Here is a 27,726-nt window from a genome sequence, read left to right on the forward strand (position 1 = left end):
TATACTTAATCATAGAATCATAACGTATCGTGAACATGACCAAACACATGAGACATGGAGCACCAGCTCGAAACATAAATAACTTGATACATGGGCCTTCAAGCCAAAACACAATCATGAAACATAGACTTTCGACATATACACATAAGAACTGAAATTCATCTCATTTCCATGGTTTACTCTATCCTATATGTTAATCCTCTAAGGAGTGAGGCCGTACAACGGTTACAATCCCATTGTATAAGGATCATATCATTACCATATTCATTTGAATCATAACAGTGCTTGAAAACATGCATGACATAACATGACCCAAACAAAGAAAACATGCTCGAACAAAATTTCGAAAACTAAACATCATAACTTATAGATGAATATATTTTAAAACAACATAAGCCCAATTACAGTAAAATGTTTGAAGGGTTCGGAATAATACAGCAGCAAGATCACGGCGCATCGAACTATCTCATATGTACGCAGCAACTCTTCAAACAAAAATTAGACTATAACTCGCACTCTTGAACTAAGAAAGCTTACGAGAATTTCAAAAGAGAGAAGAGAGGATTTTTGAAATCCATGAGGTGTGGAATAAATGAGGTTGGACACCCCAATTTATAGGTGTTAGGTTGCCCTAAGTTTCCTTGAATAGCTTCTTCCATGCAAGATAAGTTTTCTCTTCTTTCCTTTTTCTTGTGTAGACCTAAGTTTTCTTAATTACATGCAGCCCTAACTTTCCATAATCACATGCAGCCTTAGTGAGCCGAAATTTTAGGGATTCGAAGGCTTTCTCATGGGCCTGAATTGGGCTTTATGCATGCAAAATTCTTGGGATTTACAATGTGCATCAGGGGATACTAAATCTGTTTGAACCTGTGTTAGTCCACTGTTGTCCAAATATTCAAGAGCATCAACAGGTACGGGTTGGGGCATAACTGTATGTGGAAATGGATCAACCATTATTTCTCGATGAGGTATTGAGAGAAAGGGGAATATGAACTCATGGATAGGGGTGGGTTTTCGGTATACCGTATCAAAAATATTGGTATGAAAAAAATTCATACCGATATCGATATCAAAATTCTGAAATTTTGGTATGGAAAAAACCCATAATAATACCGTATAGATACCGAAAAAAAATTCGATATAACAAAAAAATTTATATATATCGAAAAAATTTGGTACGGTATCCCGAAAAGTCGATATTTTGGTTCGATATCCCTGCCCTACTCATGGAACACCACATCACGAGAAATAAAAATCTTTTGTTCTTAATGTCCATTAATTTGTAACCTTTCATCCCTGGAGGATACTAGAAAAAACGCATATTCTAGCTCTTGGAAGAAAATTTTCACAAGGAGTTGATAAAGTGGATAAAATGATAGACATCCAAAAACCCTAAGCTAATCGACGTGTTTATGATATAGAAGCTCATGAGGAGACTTATTTTGAGTCAATGGATATAGAAAACGATTGATCAAAAAATTTTATGTTAAAATACATTCACTCCAGATTTTAATGGGCACGTGAGATTATAAAAAAGTGAAAGAGCAACATTAACTAAATTTTGGTGATTCATTTCAACTACCGAGTTTTTTTGAGGAGTTTGGACGCAAGAAAACTAATGTGAGATCCCTCTCTTTTGGAACAGCTCAGTGAATGTCAGTTCTTTGGCATTATCTGTGCGAAATGCCTTAATTCTTTTGTTAAATCGAGTTTAAATCGTAACACAAAATCTAGAAACTACACTCAATGATTCAGACTTGTGTTGAATAATAAATATCCATGTAAATATTGTACAATCATCAACTAAGGTCAGAAAGTATCTCTGATTATTGTATGTAGAGACATGATAAAGACCCAAAAATATCACAGTGTATAGTATCAAAAGCATTTAACGAGACATTATGATGAGAAACAAATGATAAACGTCTTTGTTTAACTAAAGGACAAATAGAACAAGGTGTGGCATGATGAGAAGAATCACCATCTAACTGTATATGAGGCTTCAAACTCGGTAAAATCTTCAATGATGGGTGCCCAAGACTATTGTACCAAACTTTTGGTTGATAAAAATTTCTGGATATGAAGAGTGAACATCCAAAACATAGAGCCCTTATATTATTTTACCCTTTCCAATCATCCTCTTGGTTTTTGTTTCCTGGATGATAAACGAATCATGATAAAAACTAATCATCGTTTGAGAATGGACAATAATGGAGCTGATTGAGAGCAAGTAAAACTTGAATTTTGGTATATAGGGAACATCCAAAGAATCTACGAAGATCCCAAACGAATTGAAAGAAGACGTGTGTGCAGTTTGTGAAATAAGCGTGTAGTGTTGTCTGCGGTGTTACAACACAGGAGACAACACAGTACAGCAAAAATAAAAGCGTAAAGTAAATAACATGAAAAAATAATTTTGCACTAGTAAAAAATACTCGTGCGGGTGCCTTAGGGCTAAATATCACTAGAAAAGTGTATAATTGTCTTACAAAATAATACTAGTGATTTTACGAAAAATCAATAAATCCTAAATTTCTCAACACGTTTAGAAATCAAACTTGCATCCTAAATAATCAGAGTATAAAATAAATAGATGCAACTCCCGTAAGCCTAAATTTAATAAACAAAAAATATATTCGAACAACACTATGCACTAAGTGTTGTCTCCGATGTTTTTAACACCAACGACAACATGGGGACTACAAAAACGAAGGTTGCAAAACTTTGCTTCAGAAATTTTCAATTCTTCAACCGGATTTCTTCAGTAGATGCGCAGGGAATTATCCGTCTGAAGCTCTTGAGAGTTATCGTCTGAAGTCCAGTTGTTTGTGCGCAGAAATCTAATTTTATAGATTGGAATCCAAAGCTAGAAGATTTCCTTAGATAGAGTCCTACATGAATAAGAAAACAATGTTAAGTAGGATAAAACTCTATCACACATATCAAATCATATCTTGAATATATTTAATAAACATATATCACATATATTCCTTATCAAGATATAATTCGATCAATGTAAATATCTATCCTATGTATATTTCAAATTTCATAGAATATTTACCATATTTTCTAACTTGTCTAGAAGGCACAATTTAATTAAATACAATTTAATTGAGGAAGGAAATTTAAGGAATTAAAATTCCTTTCAATCTCCCCTTTTGTGACATTCTGGACAAAACTAGCAAAAACATTGTAAACATAAACTCCCCCTGAGTTTAAAATACTTCTCCCTCTTAATCGTAAGTCTTCCCCTGAAGGTGTTGTCCCTCGTGTTGGCAACACTATGGATAACATGGATAGTAGCACTTAGGGATTCTATAATTCACATTTTAGAACATAAGTGGGGCAAAAGAGTTAATCTAGTTAGAGCATATTTGAACAATTAAAGCACAAAAATAGAACAAAACAAAGACAGATATATTAATCATAAAAATAAAGCAAAAATGAGAGAAGATAGAAAGGATGTGACACTAATCAATCTAAAATTGATCACTATCAGAGCCTTGTGATCAACATCTTCTTCATCATCTTCTTTTGTCCCATACGGACCAGCTTTATGTGCACTATCTCCCCTTTTTTGGCCAGAAATGCCAAGTTGACTACAATTAGCAAGTAAAGTACTGTAAAAAGCCAGGTCTTCCTGAGTTTGAGCAATCTTTTCCTTAGCACGAGTCATAAGCAGCTGAGTGGTAGAAATAGAAAATTCCCGAGGAGAGGGTGTAGGCACAATTTCTTCAGTGTTGTCACCCGTGTTGGAAACACCGGACACAACATTAGCAATAGCAGCAGGAGCAGGAACATCAGTCCACGACAAATCAAGCATGCGATTCCCTTTGAGTAGTACTGCTGCAATCTTTAAGATCTCTTGGTCAGACAGTTCTTCAGTAATATTGCTGATGAACCCTTGAGACGCCGAAACACCATAAATCAAGGATGGGAAGGGTAGCTTTGTGGATTTCAAGCATCCATCAACAAATTGGAGAATTGTCTGAAACACCAACTTCCCAAAATTAAAAGAACTCCCAGTGCCTATGGAATAAAGGATGAACGCTTGTGGCCTAGTTACCACTGCACAATTTGTTGAAGGCGTCCAATTCCTAATAGCAGTCTTGTGAAGCATTGAGTAAAAGGAATTGCGCTTAGCTGCTGAAAAATGGTCAGTACATTTCGTGACCATACCATCGGTGAGTACTGAAATCACTTCATGGATGTCCGGGTGGTGTCCTTCCTCCACATCGGGGGTAGAATAGAGAGAATTGATAAGGGCTGGAGAGAATTAAAACAGCATTCCCCGAAGATACTGATGAAACTTAAAATTTGTAATTATTTATATGTTAAAAAGTGTGTTTTAAAATTTAAGTTTAATTAAAATTATGAAGTTGTATTATTTTAGTGTTATGTGTTTATATTTAAATGTTTTACTAAAATGTTGTATTTTACGATTTGCGCAGGTTTGGTAAAAATAAAATTACTCAAGCTACAGAGGTCATAATGGAGTAATCTCAAAACCTGTAGAATCACAAAAGAGGCATCTTCAACTTTGTAGAAGACAAAAAATTCCAAAAACTTCATTAAGATGATCAAAATAATCAAACATCAAAATGGAGACAGATTTACTTTTACTATGACCAGCTTGGAGTAAAAATATCATAAGTATTTCATATTTTATCCAAAAGGGGTGAATGAGTTGTCAAAACACATCTACAGACAAAGGGCAACGTGTTATATGTTTTGTGCAGAAGCAAAATCGAAAGTCTACGGCATCAAACATGCCAATTAAAGTTGGGTCAATGTATTGACATTCAAGGAGACAAGCACCCACCAACTTTACTATTTCATATTTAATGAGTCTTGGACCCTTGCTCTAATTTGGCCTATAAATAGATGTGTTGTATAAGCTTTGTAGTGTGCAAGAGTGTAGAGAATTCCTCATTTGTAAAATAAATATTGTGTGTGTGAGAATAAAAGTTTGAGTGTGCAAGTTTCTCAAGTTCAAGTAAGAAATTTCTTTTATCTTTATTCTTGAGTTTCATGTTCATGGAAAGCTAAATCTTTTTATGTCAAGGTGAAAAGGTTTCATTGTTGGTCAAGTAAGATTGTTTATATTTTGTATATTCTTTTCTTTTCTATTTTTATTTTTACTAATTGATCTTTATTTGTAGGTATAATTTTGGATGATTTGTTGTTATCTATTTACATCAAATGCTTGGTACCTTGAATGTGGTTACCTTGATTTGTTGTCAAATATGATACAATAAATACTACAATAATTATATACTATAAATATAAGTATCTATTTATAATAAAGTTATATATATTATTTAGACGATAGCGTGACACTGTCGGTTGTTCTAAATAATATATTATGATTTAAACTAACATTTACTTTCTCGCATCTAACTTTTACTTTATCGCAACTAACATTTACTTTTCCGCAACTAACATTTACTTTCTCGCATATAACATTTATTTTTCCGCAACTAACATTTACTTTATCGCATCTAACATAAAGTCATATATTTTATTTAGACGATAGCGTAGCTCTGCCGGTTGTTCTAAATGTAATATTGTGATTTGATCTAACATTTACTTTTATGTCAATTTATATTTATGCATTTATATATATATTATGGGTACCATGTATTAAATATCGGCTGATATTAATATAGTGGGAACTATATTATATGATATACTTGTTTAAATATTTAATTGTTCTTTTTATGTTTATATTTATTCATCTATATATATATTATGGGTACCATGTATTAAATATCGGTTAATCTGATATTAATATAATGGAAACTATATTATATGATATACTTATTTAAATATTTCATTGTTCTTTTATGTTTATTCTTATTTTAGTTTCTTTTATTTATTTTTATTAAGCAATCTTAAATAAACCAACAATGAACTTTTGAAGCCTTGACAATTTTATAATTTGTGTATTTGAAGTTTTATAATAATATTTTCATCTATAATATATTATTGCTAAAATTAAACTTACAACATCCTCTCCGTGGATCGATCTCGTACTCACGAGTATATTACTTGCAGACAACCTACAATTGGGTGAATTACAATTTAAGTTGTAGCAAGTTTTTGGCACCGTTGCCGGGGAGGTATAAATTAAGTTTAATTTTGTTATTATGTAAATAGTATGTTGTTTTTAATTGTATGATTGTTTGGAGTCGTAAACAAAGTGGTAGACTTGTTCGAGTAACTGAAAATATTTTAAACATGGACGATAATTCTAATAATCAAGATGATGATGATGATAATAATAATAATAATAATAATAATAATAATAATAATAATAATAATAATAATAATAATAATAATAATAATAATAATAATAATAATAATAATAATAATAATAATAATAATAATAATAATCATCATCATCATCATCATCAAGAACATGAACAACCAAGTACACTTAGGCACCATATGAATCCAATAAGAACTAGTACACCATCTTGTTTAATTTTTCCTCCTGATGCATCTAATTTCAATTTTAAGCCACAAGTCATTCAACTTTTACCAAATTTTCATGGCTTAGATTCTGAAAATCCATATTTGCATTTAAGAGAATTTGAGGAGGTTTGCAACACTTATAATGATCAAAATTGTAGCATGGATACTGTTCGATTAAAGCTTTTCCCTTTTTCCTTAAAAGATAAAGCTAAAACATGGTTGCAAAATTTGATATCAAGTTCAATAAGATCATGGGAAGAAATGCAACAACAATTTCTAAAAAAGTTTTTTCCTTCCCATAGAACAAACTCTTTTAAAAGACAAATTACAACTTTTTCCCAAAAACAAGGGGAAACATTTTATCAATGTTGGGATAGATATAAAGAGTTACTTAATACATGCCCACATCATGGTTTTGAAATATGGAGGATAGTTTCTCACTTTTATGAAGGTTTAATACCTAAAGATAGGCAAATGATAGAATTCATGCGTAATGGAACTTTTGAAGATAAAAACCCAAATGAAGATATAGAATATTTGGAGTCATTAGCAGAAAATGCTCAAAATTGGGATAATATAGGGTCAATTGAACCACCAAGTAAAACCAATAATTCAACAAATGGTGGTGGTATTTATCATCTTAAAGATGATGTAGATGTTCAAGATAAACTTGCATTTTTAGCAAGAAAAATCGAGTCATTAGAAATGAAAAAGAGTGATCAATTAAAAGTGTTCAAGAAATTGTTTGTCATATATGTGACACACATGATCACCTTACAAAAAATTGTCCTACTTTGCCTTCATTTAAAGAATGTCTCCATGAACAAGCCAATTATGTTAACAATTTTAAAAAACCAACATTAGATCCTTTTTCACAAACATATAATCCTGGTTGGAGAAATCATCCTAATTTTAGTTGGAGGAACGATAATAATGCACAACCTTCACAACAACATTTTCACAATAACCAAAGTCATCAAGGTTATGCCCCTTATATCCCACCTCCAAGAAAACATTTTGAAGATGAAATTCATGCATACATTCAAAAGCAAGAGTCTATCAATATTCAAAACATTCAATCTATGAATGATTTGAAAGAAACTCTTGCAAAATTTGCATCTGCACTTAATATTCATGAAAAAGGAAAATTTCCATCTCAACCACAACCTAATCCTAAAAATCAAGAAAAATTTGATCAAGTAAAATCTGTTATTACTCTTAGAAGTGGTAAAATAGTTAATGATCCATATAGTGATGAAAACAAAGATCAGTCAAACTCAAAGAGTAAGGATGAAAATCTTGATACTTTCGAGAAAGATGATACTTTGAGTCCTAAGATTAAGAAAGTTGATGATAAATTATCTGAAATAATATGTGAGTCAAATAAACATATTCCTTTCCCTCATGCATTAGTTAATAATAAAAAAACAAAAAAATGATTCTGATATTTATGAAGTTTTTAAACAAGTAAAAATAAATATTCCATTATTAGATGCTATTAAACAAGTGCCTTCTTATGCAAAGTTTTTAAAAGATTTATATCCTGTGAAAAGACAATTGCATGTAAAGAAGAAAGCATTCTTAACGGAGCAAGTAAGCTCTATTATTCAAAATAATTCTACCTTGAAATATAAAGATCCCGGTTGTCCAACAATTTCATGTATTATTGAAAAAAATAAAATTAAAAAAGCTTTTTTAGATTTGGGAGCAAGTGTGAATTTAATTCCTTATTCAGTTTATGAAAAGCTTAAGTTGGGAGATTTAAAACCTACATCTGTCACTTTTTTACTAGCTGATAGGTCAATCAAAATACCTAGAGGTATCGTAGAAGATGTGTTAGTTCAAGTCGATAAATTCATATATCCTGTGGATTTTATTGTCTTGGATACACAAACAATAGAAGTACATAACGAAATTCCAGTAATATTGGGACGTCCATTTCTAGCAACTTCAAATGCTTTAATTAATTGTCAAAATGGAATAATGAAATTGTCTTTTGGAAATATGACTTTAGAACTTAATGTGTTCAATTTATGTAAACAACCAAGTATTAATGAAGATGAAGATGATAATGCAATAGAAACAATCGTGGAAGAAAATATACACCAAGAAAACTTAAATCAACAATCTGAAGTTTGTTTAGTGGAAAGTTTTGATTCAAAAAATGTTTTTAAATCAAAGTTATTTGAAGAAATTAATGAACTTGAAGAAGTAAAAGAAAATGATCATCCAAAACTTGAATTAAAACTCTTACCAATAGAACTAAAATATGCTTTTCTTGATGAAAATCAAACATATCCTATTGTAATATCTTCTACCCTCTTACCAAAACAAGAAGAAGATTTAATAACACTACTTAAAAAACACAAAAATGCAATTGGATGGACTTTGCAAGATATAAAAGGTATAAATCCTTTAATCTGCACACATAGAATTCACTTGGAAGAAAATGCTAAAACATATCAACAACCACAAAGAAGATTAAATCCACACATGAAAGAAGTTGTTAAAAATGAAGTTTTAAAACTATTAGATGCCGGAATTATTTATCCAATCTCGGATAGTAAATGGGTAAGTCCAACACAAGTAGTACCAAAAAAATCAGGCATCACTGTTATAAAAAATGAAAAGGGAGAATTATTACAAGCTAGGATTCCATCTAGTTGGCGTATGTGCATTGATTATAGAAAATTAAATGATGCAACTAGAAAAGATCACTTTCCGTTACCATTTTTAGATCAAATTTTAGAGAAAGTGGCAGGTAATCCTTATTATTGTTTTCTTGATGGGTATTCGGGGTATTATCAAATACCAATATCATTAGAAGATCAAGAAAAAACTACTTTCACTTGTCCGTTCGGAACTTTTGCTTTTAAAAGAATGCCATTTGGTTTATGTAATGCCCCGGCTACTTTTCAAAGATGCATGCTAAGTATTTTTAGTGACATGATTGAAGAATTTGTGGAAGTTTTTATGGATGATATAACTGTTTTTGGAAACTCATTTGAAAACTGCCTTAAAAATTTGGAAGAAGTTTTAAAAAGATGTGAAGAAAAAAATCTTGTTTTAAATTGGGAAAAATGTCACTACATGGTTAAATCCGGAATTGTGTTAGGGCATGTCATATCTGAAAAAGGAATTGAAGTTGATAAAGCTAAGGTTGATGTTATTTCTAATTTACCATCACCAAACGCGATCAAAGAAATTCGATCATTTTTGGGTCATGCGGGATTTTATAGAAGATTTAAAAAAAAATTTAGCATAATATCGAAACCAATTTCAAATCTTTTAACAAAAGATGCACAATTTGAATGGACTCAAGAATGTGAAACTGCTTTTAAAAAGATAATTAATCTTTTAACTACATCACCTATTTTACAACCTCCTGATTGGTCTTTACCATTTGAATTAATGTGTGATGCAAGTGATTATGCTGTAGGAGCCGTGTTAGGACAAAGAAAAGAAGGTAAACCTTATGTGATCTATTATGCAAGTAGAACCTTAAATAGTGCTCAAATCAATTATTCAACAACTGAAAAAGAATTACTTTCAGTAGTGTTTGCATTAGATAAATTTCGATCATATTTAATTGGTTCTACTACTATTGTTTATACTGATCATTCTGCCATAAAATATTTATCAAATAAACAAGATGCTAAGCCGAGATTAATAAGATGGATTTTGTTGTTACAAGAATTTGATCTTGTAATAAAAGATAAAAAAGGAAAAGAAAATGTAGTAGCCGATCATTTATCAAGAATAATTTCTGAATCATCTTAAAATGAAATACCAATAAATGAAAATTTTCCGGATGATCAACTATTTTATGCTACTACTATGCCTTGGTTTGCTAATATTGTAAATTTTCTTGTGACAAATAAAATGCCTTCTCATTGGAGTTCACAAGATAAAAATAAATTCTTGAAAGAGGTCAAAAAATTTTATTGGGATGATCCTTATTTTTTTAAGTATTGTCCTGATCAAATTTTTCGACGATGCATACCCGACAATGAGGTAAGTAGTGTCATTAAATTTTGTCATTCTGAGGCATGTGGAGGTCATTTTTTGTCAAAGAAAACAGCTGCAAAAATCTTTCAATGTGGATTTTATTGGCCTTCTTTATTCAAAGATACACATTCATTTTGCAAATCTTGTGAAAATTTTCAGAAATGGGTTCAATTTCAAAACGAAACATGATGCCTTTAAATCCAATCATGATTATTGAAATATTTGACAGTTGGGGAATAGATTTTATGGGTCCATTTTCATTATCTTTTGGATTCACTTATATTTTAGTGGCTGTCGATTATGTTTCAAAATGGATTGAAGCAATTGCATGTAGAACTAATGATCATAAAGTTGTGATAAAATTTTTGAAAGAAAATATTTTTAGTCGATTTGGAATACCTAGAGCTATAATCAGTGATGGGGGAAGTCATTTTATAAATAAATCATTTTCTTCGTTGTTAAGAAAATATGGTATTACACATAAAGTTTCTACTCCATATCACCCTCAAACGAATGGTCAGGTTGAACTTGCAAATAAAGAAATAAAACAAATTTTGGAAAAAACAGTCAATCCAAATCGAAAAGATTGGTCTTTAAGATTAAGTGATGCATTATGGGCATATAGAGCTGCATTTAAAACATCATTGGGGATGTCACCATATAGATTAGTTTTTGGAAAGCATTGTCATTTACCTGTTGAAATTGAACATAAAGCTTATTGGGCAATTAAAGCGTTTAATACTAATTTAGATGATGCATCTAAATCAAAAAAATTGCAATTAAATGAACTAGAAGAATTAAGAAATGATGCATATGAAAATGCAAAGATTTATAAAGATAAAACAAAAGCATTTCATGATAAAAATATTATGAGGAAATCTTTTGAAATCGGACAAAAAGTTTTACTTTATAATTCTCGCTTGCATTTGTTTCCAGGAAAACTTAGATCGCGATGGTCTGGACCATTTATTGTTAAATTTGTCTATCCTCATGGTGCTGTTGATGTTGAAAATCTTAAAAATAATAATGTATTTAAAGTTAATGGGCAAAGACTTAAACCGTTTATAGAAAATGAAGTTCTTAATGAAGAGTTTATGCCTTTATATGATCCAACTTAATTGTTACTTATATTTTTATTTTATTTTTGCAGAATTGAGTTCACTTCCCGGTTAAGTGGCGGATAACGGTACTCCGTGACTACTTTCAGTCGGTTTTATTTCAATTTCCCAAAATAATTGAATATATATATATATAAATATATATTATGGATGAAGCTATCAAAAAACTTGGTAAATATTTTCCATCTGTTTCTAAAAAAGTTCTGAGAATGATTTATGAAGGCAGATGTGAAAGATTGAGAATGCTTATGCAAAAAGGAATCCCGGAGGATATTCGTCTTATAATTGAAGCCAAGGTTCGATTAGGTGGTGAAGTTCCAAAATTCTTACTTGTTCGAAATATGTCTGGACTAGGAAAAAGTACCTATGCGAAGAAAACAAGGGCTAAAAGGTTAGATGTTTGTCATAATTGTGCCAGATGGACTTGTAATAGACAATGCAGATCTTTGGGATATGTTTCCACAAATAGAGAAGATAAAATTGATTTCATTAAGAATGGGCTGAGTAAAGAGTCATTGGATGATATCTCATTGACTCTTGAGACGCATTCTAGTGGAGATGTACAAGGTCAACTTCTCCGTTTATGGAAACTATTCCAAGCGCAGCGTCATGGTGTTGGTCTTGGGAATCTGACTAAAAAAGACCCTATTTGCCAATTTATAAGAAAATTGGATGGTAAGCCAACCCTCGACTCATAAATATTGAAGGAACACTGTGAGCCACAATCACATCACTGTTTATACGCATGCATGTTATTATTATATATTATTTTTTTTTTACTATTTTCATCATTTTGTTCACATCTGTATTCCTATTTCTGTCTTATTCCTTGTTTTCCTTATAAAATCACTCAACTCTCTCTATATTTTTGAAAAGAAAAAAAAAAAACATGACAGGATCTTCTTCACAAAAATTGAAAAATATTTGTGTCTTTTGTGGTTCTAATACTGGAAAGAATGAAATATTTGTTGATGCAGCAATTAATCTTGGAAAAAAGTTAGAAGAGAGAAAAATTCACTTGGTTTACGGAGGAGGCAGTATTGGGTTAATGGGATCTATTTCAACAGCAGCTCATCTTGGAGGTAGTCAGGTTTTGGGTATTATTCCTACAGCTTTAGCTGAAGGAAATATTACAGGTGTTACGGTTGGGGAAGAGTTGAAAGTTTCATCAATGTACGAGAGAATAACTAAAATGATAGAAAATTCTGATGCTTTTATTGCCTTACCTGGTGGTTTTGGTACTTTAGAAGAAATTTTTCATGTTGTTTCTTAGGCACAACTTAATATCCATAATAAACCTGTTGGCTTGTTGAATATCAATAACTATTATGATGGTTTGTTGACTTTTCTTGATGTAGCCGTGGAACAAAATTTTATTTCAGAAAATTCACGAAGGATGCTCATCTCTGCTTCGAATGAAGACTAATTAATTGATGATCTCCAAGCTTTTGTTCATCAACCTGATTCAGCTATAACAAAGATCAATTGGTCTCAACCAACTAGTAAAAAAAGAAAACTGGATCATTGATTCAACATGTCATGAAATGGTTTGTGTTTGTTCCTCATCTTCAATAATTCCAGGTGATATCTCTTTCATCATGTACTCTTTATTTTTCTTTAAAAAAAAAATGTCATATTCAGGTTTGGGGGAGGGTTTACCTCTAAAAAAAAAAAAAAATTTAAAATTTAAAAAAAAAAATATTTCTATAATAATATTTATTTTTCTTTTTCAATGGCAGAGTAAGGAGTCAAAAACTCCTGACACGCATTAGTTTTTATTTATCATCTTATCACAATAGATTAGATTTTAATATTCCGTATATATTTAAATTGCAAACTACTAAGAAAATGAAGTCTTTTTGTATAGATGTTTATTTATTCTTCTTTTTATCAATTTAATAGAAAATATATAATTGATAGGATATAAGTTATAAATAATATATAATTGTGTGTTTTCAAATATCATATTTTCTAAAACTTTTATGAGTATATAATTAAAGTGATATTGATTGAATGAATAATAACATGTATAATTGAGGGAATTAATTTGTAAAAGTGCAATATTTACTCACATAAATTTTGTGAGTGGGGTGAGAATTGAGAAAACAACTTATAAGCTTTTATTGATTATTAAGAAATGGTTGATTAATAGATTAAACCCATTTTGAAAAAAAAAAAAAAGAAAAATAAAAATTGGCTGCAAAGTTGTTTGAAGTTTGATTGTAAAGATGTAGAGTATTAATATCTCTACTATAATTATTAATAGATTTACCTCATAAAAAAAAAAAAAATAAACTTTGAAAAAAAAAATGTTACATTTTCAAAGTTTATTGGAGGTATTTGATTATGTAAAAACAATTTCGCAGCCAAGCAAAAAAAAAAAAAAAAAACAAAAAACAAAAACAAAAAAAAAATAAAAAAAATGGGTTTATTCTTTGTAAATCATCCTATCTTATTTTCAATATTAGGTTATTTGATTGTCTGCTTTACTAGCCATTTTCAAAGAGTGTATAATTTTCTTCCAACTCCATGAGTGAAAAACAGCTATATATGAAATATTTAACCCGAGAAAATATGGAGTTGAGACTTTTACATTAATATTCCTGATGATATACATGTTATGAAAATGATTTCTATTATCCTTTTAATTATATTATTCTCAAAGTTTTTAGAAAATATTTATGTAAAAAAAAATTATATATATTTAATATTTTGATATTGTGTGAACTATATATGTATAGCCCATCCAATTACATATTAATATATTGGTTGATAATGAGATTTATAAATAAACATATGATCTCCTCACAAGTGTGTTTTTAAAATTTCAAAGTTTGCATATTTGAATATATATATTAAGGAATAAAAATCTAACTTGTGATTTTATGATATTTTATTACTAAGGGACTAGTAATTAGCCGGTTTGGGGGTGTGATGAAACTTAAAATTTGTAATTATTTATATGTTAAAAAGTGTGTTTTAAAATTTAAGTTTAATTAAAATTATGAAGTTGTATTATTTTAGTGTTATGTGTTTATATTTAAATGTTTTACTAAAATGTTGTATTTTACGGTTTGCGCAGGTTTGGTAAAAATAAAATTACTCAAGCTACAGAGGTCATAATGGAGTAATCTCAAAACCTGTAGAATCACAAAAGAGGCATCTTCAACTTTGTAGAAGACAAGAAATTCCAAAAACTTCATTAAGATGATCAAAATAATCAAACATCAAAATGGAGACAGATTTACTTTTACTATGACCAGCTTGGAGTAAAAATATCATAAGTATTTCATATTTTATCCAAAAGGGGTGAATGAGTTGTCAAAACACATCTACAGACAAAGGGCTACGTGTTATATGTTTTGTGCAGAAGCAAAATCGAAAGTCTACGGCATCAAACATGCCAATTAAAGTTGGGTCAATGTATTGACATTCAAGGAGACAAGCACCCACCAACTTTACTATTTCATATTTAATGAGTCTTGGACCCTTGATCTCATTTGGCCTATAAATAGATGTGTTGTATAAGCTTTGTAGTGTGCAAGAGTGTAGAGAATTCCTCATTTGTAAAATAAATATTGTGTGTGTGAGAATAAAAGTTTGAGTGTGCAAGTTTCTCAAGTTCAAGTATGAAATTTCTTTTATCTTTATTCTTGAGTTTCATGTTCATGGAAAGCTAAATCTTTTTATGTCAAGGTGAAAAGGTTTCATTGTTGGTCAAGTAAGATTGTTTATATTTTGTATATTCTTTTCTTTTCTATTTTTATTTTTACTAATTGATCTTTATTTGTAGGTATAATTTTGGATGATTTGTTGTTATCTATTTACATCAAATGCTTGGTACCTTGAATGTGGTTACCTTGATTTGTTGTCAAATATGATACAATAAATACTACAATAATTATATACTATAAATATAAGTATCTATTTATAATAAAGTCATATATATTATTTAGACGATAGCGTGACACTGTCGGTTGTTCTAAATAATATATTGTGATTTAAACTAACATTTACTTTCTCGCATCTAACTTTTACTTTATCGCAACTAACATTTACTTTTCCGCAACTAACATTTACTTTCTCGCATATAACATTTATTTTTCCGCAACTAACATTTACTTTATCGCATCTAACATAAAGTCATATATTTTATTTAGACGATAGCGTGGCTCTGCCGGTTGTTCTAAATGAAATATTGTGATTTGATCTAACATTTACTTTTATGTCAATTTATATTTATGCATTTATATATATATTATGGGTACCATGTATTAAATATCGGCTGATATTAATATAGTGGAACTATATTATATGATATACTTGTTTAAATATTTAATTGTTCTTTTTATGTTTATATTTATTCATCTATATATATATTATGGGTACCATGTATTAAATATCGGTTAATCTGATATTAATATAGTGGGAACTATATTATATGATATACTTATTTAAATATTTCATTGTTCTTTTATGTTTATTCTTATTTTAGTTTCTTTTATTTATTTTTATTAAGCAATATTAAATAAACCAACAATGAACCTTTGAAACCTTGACAATTTTATAATTTGTGTATTTGAAGTTTTATAATAATATTTTCATCTATAATATATTATTGCTAAAATTAAACTTACAACATCCTCTCCGTGGATCGATCTCGTACTCATGAGTATATTACTTGCAGACAACCTACACTTCGGTGAATTACAATTTAAGTTGCAGCAGATACACTAGTCCATATTTTGTTGGATCATGATCTTCAATACTTGCAGTAAGATTGACATAAAACTCCAGGACTGCCTTCTTGCAGTAGGGCATCACTGCAACCACAATAGAATAGAGCTTCCTAAGATTCAAAAACTCCATAATATTGTACATTCCGTAGGCATCCACATCGATGTTCTTTTCATCCAACATCCCTTTGTGCACATAAAGGGGCCACAAAGTAGCAGCAGAATATAATTGAAGGGAATGAGCAGCATCCAAATTATACCCATCATCAACAGTGTTGTTTGTGATGTTGGCAACATCAACAGCAACACCAGATTCCACATCAGGAGAGTCTTCTTCCTCAAGTGGTTCATCATCAGCATCAGTGCTGGAATTTCCTTCAGAATCGTTGAATTTCAGTTTATCATGTGATAATGATAGACTCGGATATAAGACAACAGATGAGAAGTCCTTGAGGAGGTACGAATGGGGGGATTAGTGTAGAGGTTCTGGTGGCTCGGTGCGAGAACCATCATGTGCATCAGGGGCTACTAGATCTGTTTGAACCTATCATCAACAGGTGCTGGTTGGGGGCATAACTGTATGTGGACATGGATCAACAATTAATTCTCGATGAGTCGAGAGAAAGGGGAATAGGAACTCATGGAACACCACATCATGATAAATAAAAATCTTTTGTTATTAATGTCCATTAATTTGTAACCTTTTATCCTTGGAGGATGCTCGACAAATCACAAATTCTAGCTCTTTAAAGAAAATTTTCAAAATGAGCTGATAAAGTGGATAAAAATGATAGACATCCAAAAACCCTAAACTGGGAATAATCGACGGGTTTCTGATATAGCAGATCATGAGGAGACTTATTTTAAGTCCATGGATATGGAACAACGATTGATCAAAAAAGTTTATGTTAAAATACATTCACTCCACAGTCTAATGGGCACATGAGATTGGAAAAAAGTGAACGATCAACATTAAGTAAATGTTGGTGATTCCTTTCAACACCCGAGTTTTTTTGAGGAGTTTGGACACAAGAAAACTGATGTGAGATCCCTGCTTTTGGAACAACTCAGTGAATGTCAGTTCTTTAGCATTATCTATGCGAAATGCCTTGATTCTCTTGTTAAATTTAGTTTCAATCATAACACATAATCTGGAAACTTCACTCAATGCTTCAAACTTGTGTTCAATAATAAATATCCATGTAAATCTTGTACTATCATCAACTAAGATCAGAAATTATCTCTGATTACTATATGTAGAGACATGATAAAGACCCCCAAATATCACAGTGTATAATATCAAAAGTATTTAAAGAGACATTATGATGAGAAACAAATGATAAACATCTTTGTTTCGCTAAAGGACAAATAGAACAAGGTGTGACATGAAGAGAAGCATCACCATCTAACTGTATCTGAGGTTTCAAACTCTGTAAAATCTTCAATGATGGGTGCCCAAGACTATTGTGCCAAACTTTCATGTCAACTAGGGTGATAGAAATTTCTGGATAGGAAGAGTGAACATCCAGAACATAGAGCCCTTACATTCTTTTAAACTTGCCAATCATTCTCTTGGTTGTTGTTTCCTGGATGATAAAAAAAATCATGATAGAAATTAATCATCGTTTTAGAATGGGAAATAATGGAGCTGATTGAGAGAAAATTAAACTTGAATTTTGGTATATAGGGAGCTTCCAAAAGAATCACCAAAGATCCCAAAAGAATATCAACACAGAACATAGCATTAATGTGTCCAGGAGCATTGCACGAAGTGCAAAAATTCCTGCTCTTCTGAAACTTTTGTTGTGAACGAGATTGTTCACCTTTGAGCACAAATACCAGGGCATTGTTTGAAGTGTTTGGATATGATTGATTTCCAATAGCCCTTTGTCTTTCCTCTTGTACAATTGAGGCAAAAACTCAATTTATGGGTGGCATGGGATCAAGAAGCATAACTTGACTCCTTACTTGAGAAAAAAGATTAATTTAGACCTATAAGGAATGCTATAGTATATTCCATATGAACATAAGTGTCAATGTTCTTGAATCCATGACATATTCATTTCCCACAATTACAAATTGGGATAAATTGATTTAATTCCTCCCAAAGGGTCTTAATATTGGTGAAATACTGAGTTCAGAAGCCAAGAAATGACTATGTTGTTGTTGAGTGTCCAAGAATTCATCAAACTCATATCAGATGCCACATGCTTAAGAATGGATCCATCAATGAATGCAACTTGTTCTTCACCGTTAGAGCTATTTTCATAGCCCAAATCCATGATGAAAAATCGTCACCAGTGAGCTGTTGCGAGACGAGAATGAACCTTGAATTATCGGTGTGATGCAAAAATAAGGGATTGAGGGGTCATCAATGGCAGATATTCCAACCGCCAAGTTCCATTCAGATTGATTCGTGTTTTTGTTGAATTTAGGGGGAAACAAAACTGAAATAGAGTGAATAAATTCTGTAATTAGTAAGCTCCGATAAAAAATATGTGAATAAGATCATCGATCGGAAGAATTCGATGATCTAAGACGAAAGTATGGAATCGGTTACTAGGATACCATATTATGGAGAATAAGAATTAACTTACATTGAAACTATTTATTGAATTGAGAATGAAAGAATGAATGAAGAGTGGTTTTCCTGTTGCACACTTTAATATTTAAACACATGCATATTATTCTATTTAACCAAGTATCCACTAACTCTAATAAACATTGTGTATATCAAAATGACTATATATATAATGTGAGGTCATCATGGAGGGTGCAATGGAACATTGGTGGTTAGCGAGATAGTTTCAGGTTCTGTATTTTAGGATAACAAGATTGATGTTTTTACAATCGAGATTTGGTGAAGTTGGTGCTTCATCTAGAGAGGAAAAACTATTCTGTGAGGTAAGCTATGAAAATTTTTGGATAGTGGACTTGAGAGAGGGTTAAGATGCATGTATTTCATTGGTGAAGTTTGTTAGAGTCCAATTTAATTACCATTTACTGCTCATCGTCACACAAAACAAATGTCATTTTCAATAAATCATGATAATCTCCAATGATCCTGGCATAAAAGAAGTTCATTTTGGCATGAGATGACATAAATTTATGTTTATCAATCATCTTTTCAACCATGAAAACAAGTCTTTTTTGAAAATCAAAATTTGAATTCATCTTAATTATTCTTTGATCCATGTATGACTGTTACGCGTGAATTTTCACTCCTATTACATTCCGAATATCTGATAAAATCATTCTTGTTTTATATCTGAGTTCCACCACAATGCATGTGCTTGTTTTTGGATTCATCACACTTCTCGTTTCAGCGATGTTCCACTGTTACTAATGAAGTTTCATTCTTTTTTTTGTAATATCTGATTTCATAAATGACTTGGTTATGCAGAACTATGATGGTGATGTTGAGGATCTGGCTTTGAATTCTTCGGTTACTGAAGAATTACTTGGAAAAAAAATCATTGAATTGAAAGCTGGTGTCAAGGACATCTATGTAACATATTAAAAGATATAGAAGTAGAACTTGGGGGGTTGCTGCACCTAAAGGTCGTCCTAAGAGATCAGATCAAATCCTTGTTGGAGTAAACTTTGGGCCAATCTTTGGTTAGCAGCTTCTGAAGGGTGGAATCCATCCCAGAATAAGTATTGTGTGGCATTTGAACATGTCCCAATCGACCTTTCATTGCAGAGGAACGATGTTTCAATTGTGCCCGTCCCGCAGCAAGCTTTCCTCGCGTCAAAGAATCCTGGGAACATTATAAAAGTAATTTAGGAAAATTGAAATTTAAATAAAAATATTGCAGGAATACATCATCCTTTTTATTTGGGAAAACAAATCACAAAAAATATTGTCATTTTCCAATTGCACGTGTTTATTATTTACCATACCACTATCTGTTGGCTTTTCAATCATATCCATCAGAGGGCTGTAAATATCAAAGACCACGAGTTTCAATCCTGGTAGCCTGGCCTTCAAATTTTGAGATGTAGCGTTTAATTTATTATTGAATGAAACCGCATCTTGATTTAGCCTTGCGACACACTGATTGCTTCCCAAACCAAATAAAGTAATTGCTGCTGGCAGGCATCCTGTAGGTGGTAGAGATGTAACTCCTATTCTCCTTGCTCCCAGATGGTATAAATTCTGTCAAACAAACATTGTTGATATATATTGTCCATGTGAAAGAAAATACTTAGCTATTTCATTATGAAATTATTATGATTTTTATTTCTTTAGTGTGTTTCTTTAAGTTTTTTATGAATTAATATGCCGAAAGATATCCAAGAAAATGCCAAATGTTTGTGTAACCTGGATGAAACTAGAGTAGTAATTCATGAGTTTGTTTGAGAACTGTTCGGTTGTGTAAACAATGTTGAGAATTGGATTGATATAATAGTTTTGAATAAAATCACTGGTCCCTGCACTTAATAGATGGATCCCTCTTGAGAATGTATCATTAGCTTTATCCGTTCCCACCAAATTCACCATGTTTCTCTGCCATTCTTTGTAGTTTTCTAGCTGCTGAGACAACGTCATAGTTTGCTGTAAACATGAATGAAAGTAGAAATATAGTGAAAAAATTAAACAATACAATTTATGTGGCTCAACCTTAAAGAATCTACATCTACAACACATATCTAAATGGCTAAAACTTTATTATTGTCTTTTGATTTTAGATTGCAATCGACATTTCTATGTGTCATAGGTGAATAGACATCATGTTTAATATTATTGGAACTATCTTGTATAATTAAATTAAGACTAAATCATATTGGATATATCCAAATGCTAAAAAATATCACATATTATGGTATCATATATATATACATGTATATTAGTTTCTAACAACTGTTTATGTCTGAGTTAATGACACGATCTGTTAAATCTTACATATAATTGTGCTGTGTTATCATAATAACCCGATGCAGCGGAAGCAAAGTTGACACCGCTGAGGATGTTCCTCCCTTTGGCTACTTCACTTAGGTATGCTGGTGGATATGAACCGAATCCTAGAAATTCAGCTGTATATATAATTGTGTAATATATGCATTAGATAAGATACATAGCACATCAAACATATTGCATATGTGTTATATGTTTATTACCTGTAAAATCAGCGGCGAGTTTTCCATTGCAAAACCTTCCTGTAGGTTCTTGCATAACGAAATCTCTTCCATAAGGGAGGAAGTTTGCCTTTATTAATGTTGGCAAATTGTTGTTGTTCCCCGCATCAACCACCGAATCCCCGAATATGCAGAAAGCAGGAACGAGGGGATCTCCATGAACAAGTGATGAGACAACTAGAATAGCACATAACATGTAGCTCAAGAATCCCATTTTCAGTTTTTTTCCACCAAAAATGTTTCTTTCTTGCTCTTGTGTTCTTGATTTTTCTTGGTTTTTTTTATGTAGATAAATGATCAAGTTGTGATGAAGTAGTGTGTATTTACCACGAGTGATGCATGTATGATGCTTCGCAAACCTTGAGTGAAGCAATAACTGTCTCTGTGTTGCAAAAAAAGTGACACTTTTTGAATTTGACATTAGAAAGAGAGAGATGGTCAGTTTATTTATATGTGGACAAAAGATTTGGTCAAGAGCAAGGCACACTTTTTAAGGAAGTTGAGGGAAATTTGGCTGATCTTAGGAATGTTTGAACAAAGATGGTTTTTACTCTTTCCAGTGATAAACTTGGCAAAATGGATAAGACGGACGCTTTTAGCGTGTAATCAACCAATAGAACTTAGCATACTTTAGGCAGTTTAAACATGTGATTGATTGCATGAACATGCAAAATCACAATTGTTAAAACAAGTGTAACGTAAATATCATATTCATGTTTCGATTTAGACTCAACTAAAAAGCTTTAATTCCCGCTTTCAATACTTTCCATTATACAATATAACAATTTCAATTATATTTAATATTTGCAAGTCAAGTTAATGAAAATTAAGAACAATTTATTTTAATAGATGATATAATAAAGAGGAAATTAAAAGAGAATTCAGAAAATGACTTAGAAATGAATTGAATTATTTCTCAACTAAAGATTCATATTTGTTAAGATCATATAATAGGGAGAAAAAATATTACGAGCAATATGAAAAATGAATGTATTAAGAAAGCACAGACTTGAATATCTTAGATTGTTTTGATTATACCATCATCGAGCCAAAATATTGTTTTCTATAGTGAAAATCAGTCACGAGATGTAAGGCCCGGAATTATTTAATTTTAATTCAAGAATATTTAATTTGGAAATATTTAGAGTTTAGAATTAAATTCTAATATTCTTAAATGAATAAGGATTGAAATTGAAATAAATCGCTTCTCCGGGGACTGAATTACAAATAGCCAAAAGGTCAGGGACTAAACTGCAAATATGCAATATATATTTTAAACCCACTTGATTTTCTCTCATTTTCACGTGAATACATCAGAAAGAAGGCAGAAGAACGGCTGAACCTATTTCAACGCCATTTTTGATCTGTAAAAGCTCCGATAACTTTCAATCCGGCCATCAGAATTCAGAATCGAATATATATCTGCGAACACCGCTCTGAGAGCTACGTTTTGGTACAAGTTTCATTCACTTTTCTCAGATTTTATTTTTATGTTGAAGATGTAATTTCATGATTTTGAGATATATGCATAAATGAGTTATACTGATTGTATATTCGCAGACGGCTCGATAAAAGACTGTCATTCGGATTTTATATGATTTATTGAAGCTATTTCAAAAATTCACAAATTCTGATTATGTTTGGTCGTGTATATACATGTTGATATGTTGGGGAATTATGATCTATATGCTTGTTGGACTGAGTTGATTATGGTTTGGATTGTCGGTTTTTAGCCGTTACGCCGCCGGTTCAAGACTTGTCAAGATTTTGATCTTATTGTTTGAGCTGGGAATTCTTGAGTTATAAGCTGATATGAATTGTTTCAATACTATATTTCAGTTTTATATCAAAGTTTGACGACTCGAGAATTTATCATTCGAACCGAGAAAGAATTGAAGAAGGTTTGAAGTTTGTTTGCATTGAGCAAGTAGCCATGAATTGAGCAGATTTTGTTATATGTTCATCATGTCATGTTTTCAGATTTGAAGTACTTTCAGAATCGACTTTGAAAGGTATAAATGACCGCGAATTCAGATGGGATAGAACACTCGAAATCGATATGATTTTTGAGTAGTTCCTTGTTAATTACATACTTTCTTGTTTATATGTGTCTTCGATGAATATGTTGTTTTGATTGCTTATATGATTATATGTTCAAGATGTTTTATAGTCTTTAATGCATACAGATTATGTTGCATTCATCTTGAACTCCAGCCTGAAAAGCATAGAGGACTGAAAGGCCTAGAGTGCATATGATGTTTGGAGGGCTATAGTTGAGTGGCACGGAATGTAGACTTACTTCCAGAGCTTGATGACTCACTATAGTTGCACCAAAGTTAGAGGAAATAAAATACTTGACTTCACCTCGATTGGGTGAGTTGGTGATTGATTAAGATTTTATTTCATCGGGATCCCAAGAACCTAATTTCTATTGATATCAGACTTGATAGCCTCTTTTTGAAACATGCGTTGCATTCATGTTTATTTTCTCGCAATTTATGTTATTTATACTGGGATTTTATTCTCACCAGAGTTATCCGGCTATTGCTTTGTTTTGTATGTGTGCATGTCAATAGGTGGGGCAGAAGCTGGTCAGAATTGATAGGGATAGCTCGAGATAGAGTCTTAGCATGTGAGGACTCGGGTTTTAGTAGAACAACTTGTACTTTGAGTTGGTTAAACATGTTAGAAATGATACAAGAACTTTGTATGTTGTTGTCGAGTACTTGTTAGTTTTCATATTATGTTTGTGAGATGATAAGATGATGTTAGATAGCATGTATATTATTTTGTAGCTTGTCAAAGATTATATATACATGTTCCAAGTGTTGACAGCAAAAGCTTGTTCTGCATATTTTCTGGAAATGGAGCCCGCTCGATCGAGTGAACTCCTCCGGTCGAGCGTGGCCTTTAAATATTGAGAACAGAGAATTGAGTTTTTGGGCTCGCTCGATCGGACGAGTTCATCCGATCGAGCGAGGCCAATTATGTTTCGGACCCGAGAGCTAAGGATTTTAGCTCGCTCGATCGGGTGAGTTTACCCGATCGAACGAGGTGCTAGATTTTAAAAAATATATATATTTTAGTTCTTGGTTTTGATCTTCCTTTAGTACTTGGTTAATTGTTTTATTCATCATTAATTTCCCTAAGACGAAATTAGCAACCCGAGGTCCCCACACGAAAACTTTAATTTCATAAATAATTTTTTTTATTTAATTTCCATGATTGTATTCGTTTACAAATGAAGAGTTTACATCTTCTCAGGGCACACATGAAAATAGCAGACTTAGAATATTTATGAAGAATAGAATATCACAACAAATGTGAGATGATTATACACATGGTAGTAATTAAAAATTTTATTTCACAATAATATTAAGATTGCAAAATTTATAAATAATGCATTGCTTTCTTTGTTACATTTTTTATTTGTTTCTGTTATTTGTATTTTCAATTATTTTATGTTATGAACTCATGGCTTATGATTATATAACATTCAAATATTTTATTTATATGATTGTGTTTTGTACATGTTACGAAATTAATGATGACTCTCAAGTTGTTGAAATTGTCCATTACAAAACTTGAATGCCGCAAATGGATGAATTTTTGCTTTAATTTCATTAGATCTAAATAATCAAGGCTAGAAACTGGATAGGAATTTTATTCAAACAACATATAATGTTGTAATTGAAGCAATCAATTCAAAATTTACAATGAAAGTTAACAAATATAATGTTAAGAATTGATTGAACATTGAAAAGAAAACACGGGAATATCTAAGATTGTTTAGATTCTACCACCATTGAGCCAAAGTATTGTTTTGTATAGTGAAAAGCAATCACGAGAACTTTATTTTTATAAATAAATTTTTTATTTGATTTCCATGATTGTATTTGTTTACAAATGAAGAGTTTGCATCTTCTCGTGATACACATGAAAATAGTAGACTTGGATTATATATGAAGAATAGAATATCACCAAAAATGTGAGAAGATTATACCCATGGTAGTACTTAGAAATTTTATTTTACAATAATATTAAGATTGTTTTATTTTTAAATAATGCATTGCTTTCTTTGTTACATTTTCGGTTTGTTTGTGTGAATTGTATTTTAAATTATATGTTATGAACTCTTAAATTACGATTACATAATATTCAAATATTTTCTTTATATGATCTTTAGTTTTGTGTTTTGTACATGTTAGGAAATGATGACTCTCAAGTTGTTGAATTGTCCATTGCAAAACTTGGACGCCTCAAATGGACAAATTTTTCCTTTTCTTTTTATTAGATCTAAAATAAAGACTAGAAACTGGATATGAATTTTACTAATTAAGCATATAATGTTGTAATTGAATTAATCAATTCAAAATTTACAATGAAAGTTAACAAAGATAATATTCAGAATCAATTCAACAATGAAAAAACGACTATTGTTCTTGAAATCTTTAAAAGAGGGAGTGAGTTTGGTCACCACCTGAGGAGTACGAAGACAATTAACCAGGTTAGTCTTCTTTTTATTTTTTCTTTTTGGTTTTTCTTGCAATTTATGTTTTTCATTATTGCATTGTTTAATTTTGTGGTTATCTCTTTTTTTTTTTTTTTTTGTGTTTCATATATTGAGGGAATTGCATAGGTCTAGTAGGGGGGGGGGGGGGTGTGTAATCTTTCATTTAGTTTGCATTTTTGTGCATAGGCTTTATTTTTGTGGTTAGTTTATCCTTCATATTGCGTCTGGTGTCAAATTCGGATAATGGGAGCCTATGATGATTGCGAAGAATGAAAATTGAATTTTGTTGAATATGTTTACCGTGAATATATCTACGAACAATTGTTAATCTGTTGAATTGTACAAAAGTGATGAAGTTATGACTGTTTGAATATTGCACGACACTAGATGTTTAGAAAACTCAAAATGTAATCTTGTGATTTTTGGTTACACTCTAGTAGCACATATATGGTCTCAGCACACCCTTTGCTTACAATGTAATTGTTTCACCCCATTGATATGAAATTCTGAGACATCCTCATTAACTATACATGGTCAATACCTTTCGAAACCCAACATAGTTTGATCCATATGTGCACCATTGAAAAGTAATTTTTTGTAAAAAAACAAAAAAAAATAGAGAAAATAATGAGGTTGTAAGGTGAGGGGAGGCCTTGGAAATGGGGATTCAAATCCTAATCTAACCAAATCCAAAGGCTAAGTATGGCGGGAATGTATGGAGTTGAAGTAGGTCTGGTGTAAAATTCGGTGGTGCGTGAAAAATATGGATCATACTCACTGTTCATGCCAACTTTCACCTTTTATAAATAATAAGCCATGTTTCATTTGATAAGTTCAAGGGATATGTGAATGCTAGGTGTAACTAGAAGGAATGGGTACATGAAAGGGATATTTGCACCGATGTGTTGTTAATTATGTCATTTTTCAGTCTTGATAACTGATTCTACTTGAAGTACATGCCACCGTAATAAAATCACACACACATTCACGCTCAATCTAGAGGTATATTATGCAATGTTTAAGGATAGTTTTAATTGTTGAATGTGTTTGACTTCACTGAGGCTCGATTACTATCCATGGAATCATCCGTAATTTTATTTTGCAACATTTTGTGTCGTCGTGTTTGTTTTTTTGTCACTTATTTTTCTCAAGGGCAAGCAAAAGATTAGTATGGGGGCATTGATACGTGTCGTTATTATTCATTATTTTGTGATATCTTTTAGTCTATTTTTCATGCATCACTACAAGAATATTTGGATTCAACAGCACTTAATAGACAACGGTGACATCGGCGTTGCTTACAAATAAAATTTGAAAACAACCAGCCTCTTAGTACAGAATTTAACTAAAACCAGTATATTTTATAAATAAACTCCAAAATAAATCATCTGTACAACTCAAAATTCCCAAAAAAAAAAAATAAAATTTTGGAAGCTTCTTGCATCTTAAAAATCGGAATAATAATTATAAAATCTCAAAAAATATCTTCATCACCATCTCCAAAACATGTCTTGTTCTCGATTTCTTCGGCTTGATCTTCATTCTTATCTGGGGAGGTAAGTAAGGGGTGAGTGTTTTGGAAAACACTCAGCAAATGGGGGCCGATCGATCATACCAAAAATATATATGGATTTGAGAAAACTCATACTTGGATTTCAAGCATGTCATATTTCAAAACATATTATCTCATAGCATGTCTCACATAGCATAGCATATCTCACATAGCATAGCA

The 27,726-nt window shown here is 31.3% G+C and overlaps 1 protein-coding gene, 1 non-coding gene and 1 pseudogene across 2 annotated transcripts; 1 reads left to right on the top strand and 2 right to left on the bottom strand.

Annotated features, from left to right (window-relative positions):
- Positions 1-6,785: 6,785 nt before the first annotated feature.
- On the bottom strand, positions 6,786-6,896 carry LOC140894108 (small nucleolar RNA R71). Its single transcript, XR_012153658.1, has one exon. It is a non-coding gene; the product is annotated as a small nucleolar RNA R71 (small nucleolar RNA).
- Positions 6,897-7,126: 230 nt separating this feature from the next.
- Positions 7,127-14,160, top strand: LOC140886356 (uncharacterized; annotated as a pseudogene).
- Positions 14,161-19,909: 5,749 nt separating this feature from the next.
- LOC140892788 (GDSL esterase/lipase At5g03820-like) lies at positions 19,910-21,697 on the bottom strand. Its single transcript, XM_073301783.1, has 5 exons — positions 21,464-21,697; positions 21,249-21,379; positions 20,667-20,900; positions 20,246-20,501; positions 19,910-20,103 (listed from the first exon to the last, which is right to left on the bottom strand). Exons 1-5 carry the CDS (start codon positions 21,693-21,695, stop codon positions 19,910-19,912), a joined length of 1,047 nt encoding a protein of 348 aa, XP_073157884.1. The 5' UTR covers positions 21,696-21,697.
- Between the last annotated feature and the right edge of the window lie 6,029 nt (positions 21,698-27,726).

Source organism: Henckelia pumila, chromosome 3 (assembly GCF_033568475.1).
Source record: "Henckelia pumila isolate YLH828 chromosome 3, ASM3356847v2, whole genome shotgun sequence".
Taxonomy (NCBI): Eukaryota; Viridiplantae; Streptophyta; class Magnoliopsida; order Lamiales; family Gesneriaceae; genus Henckelia; species Henckelia pumila.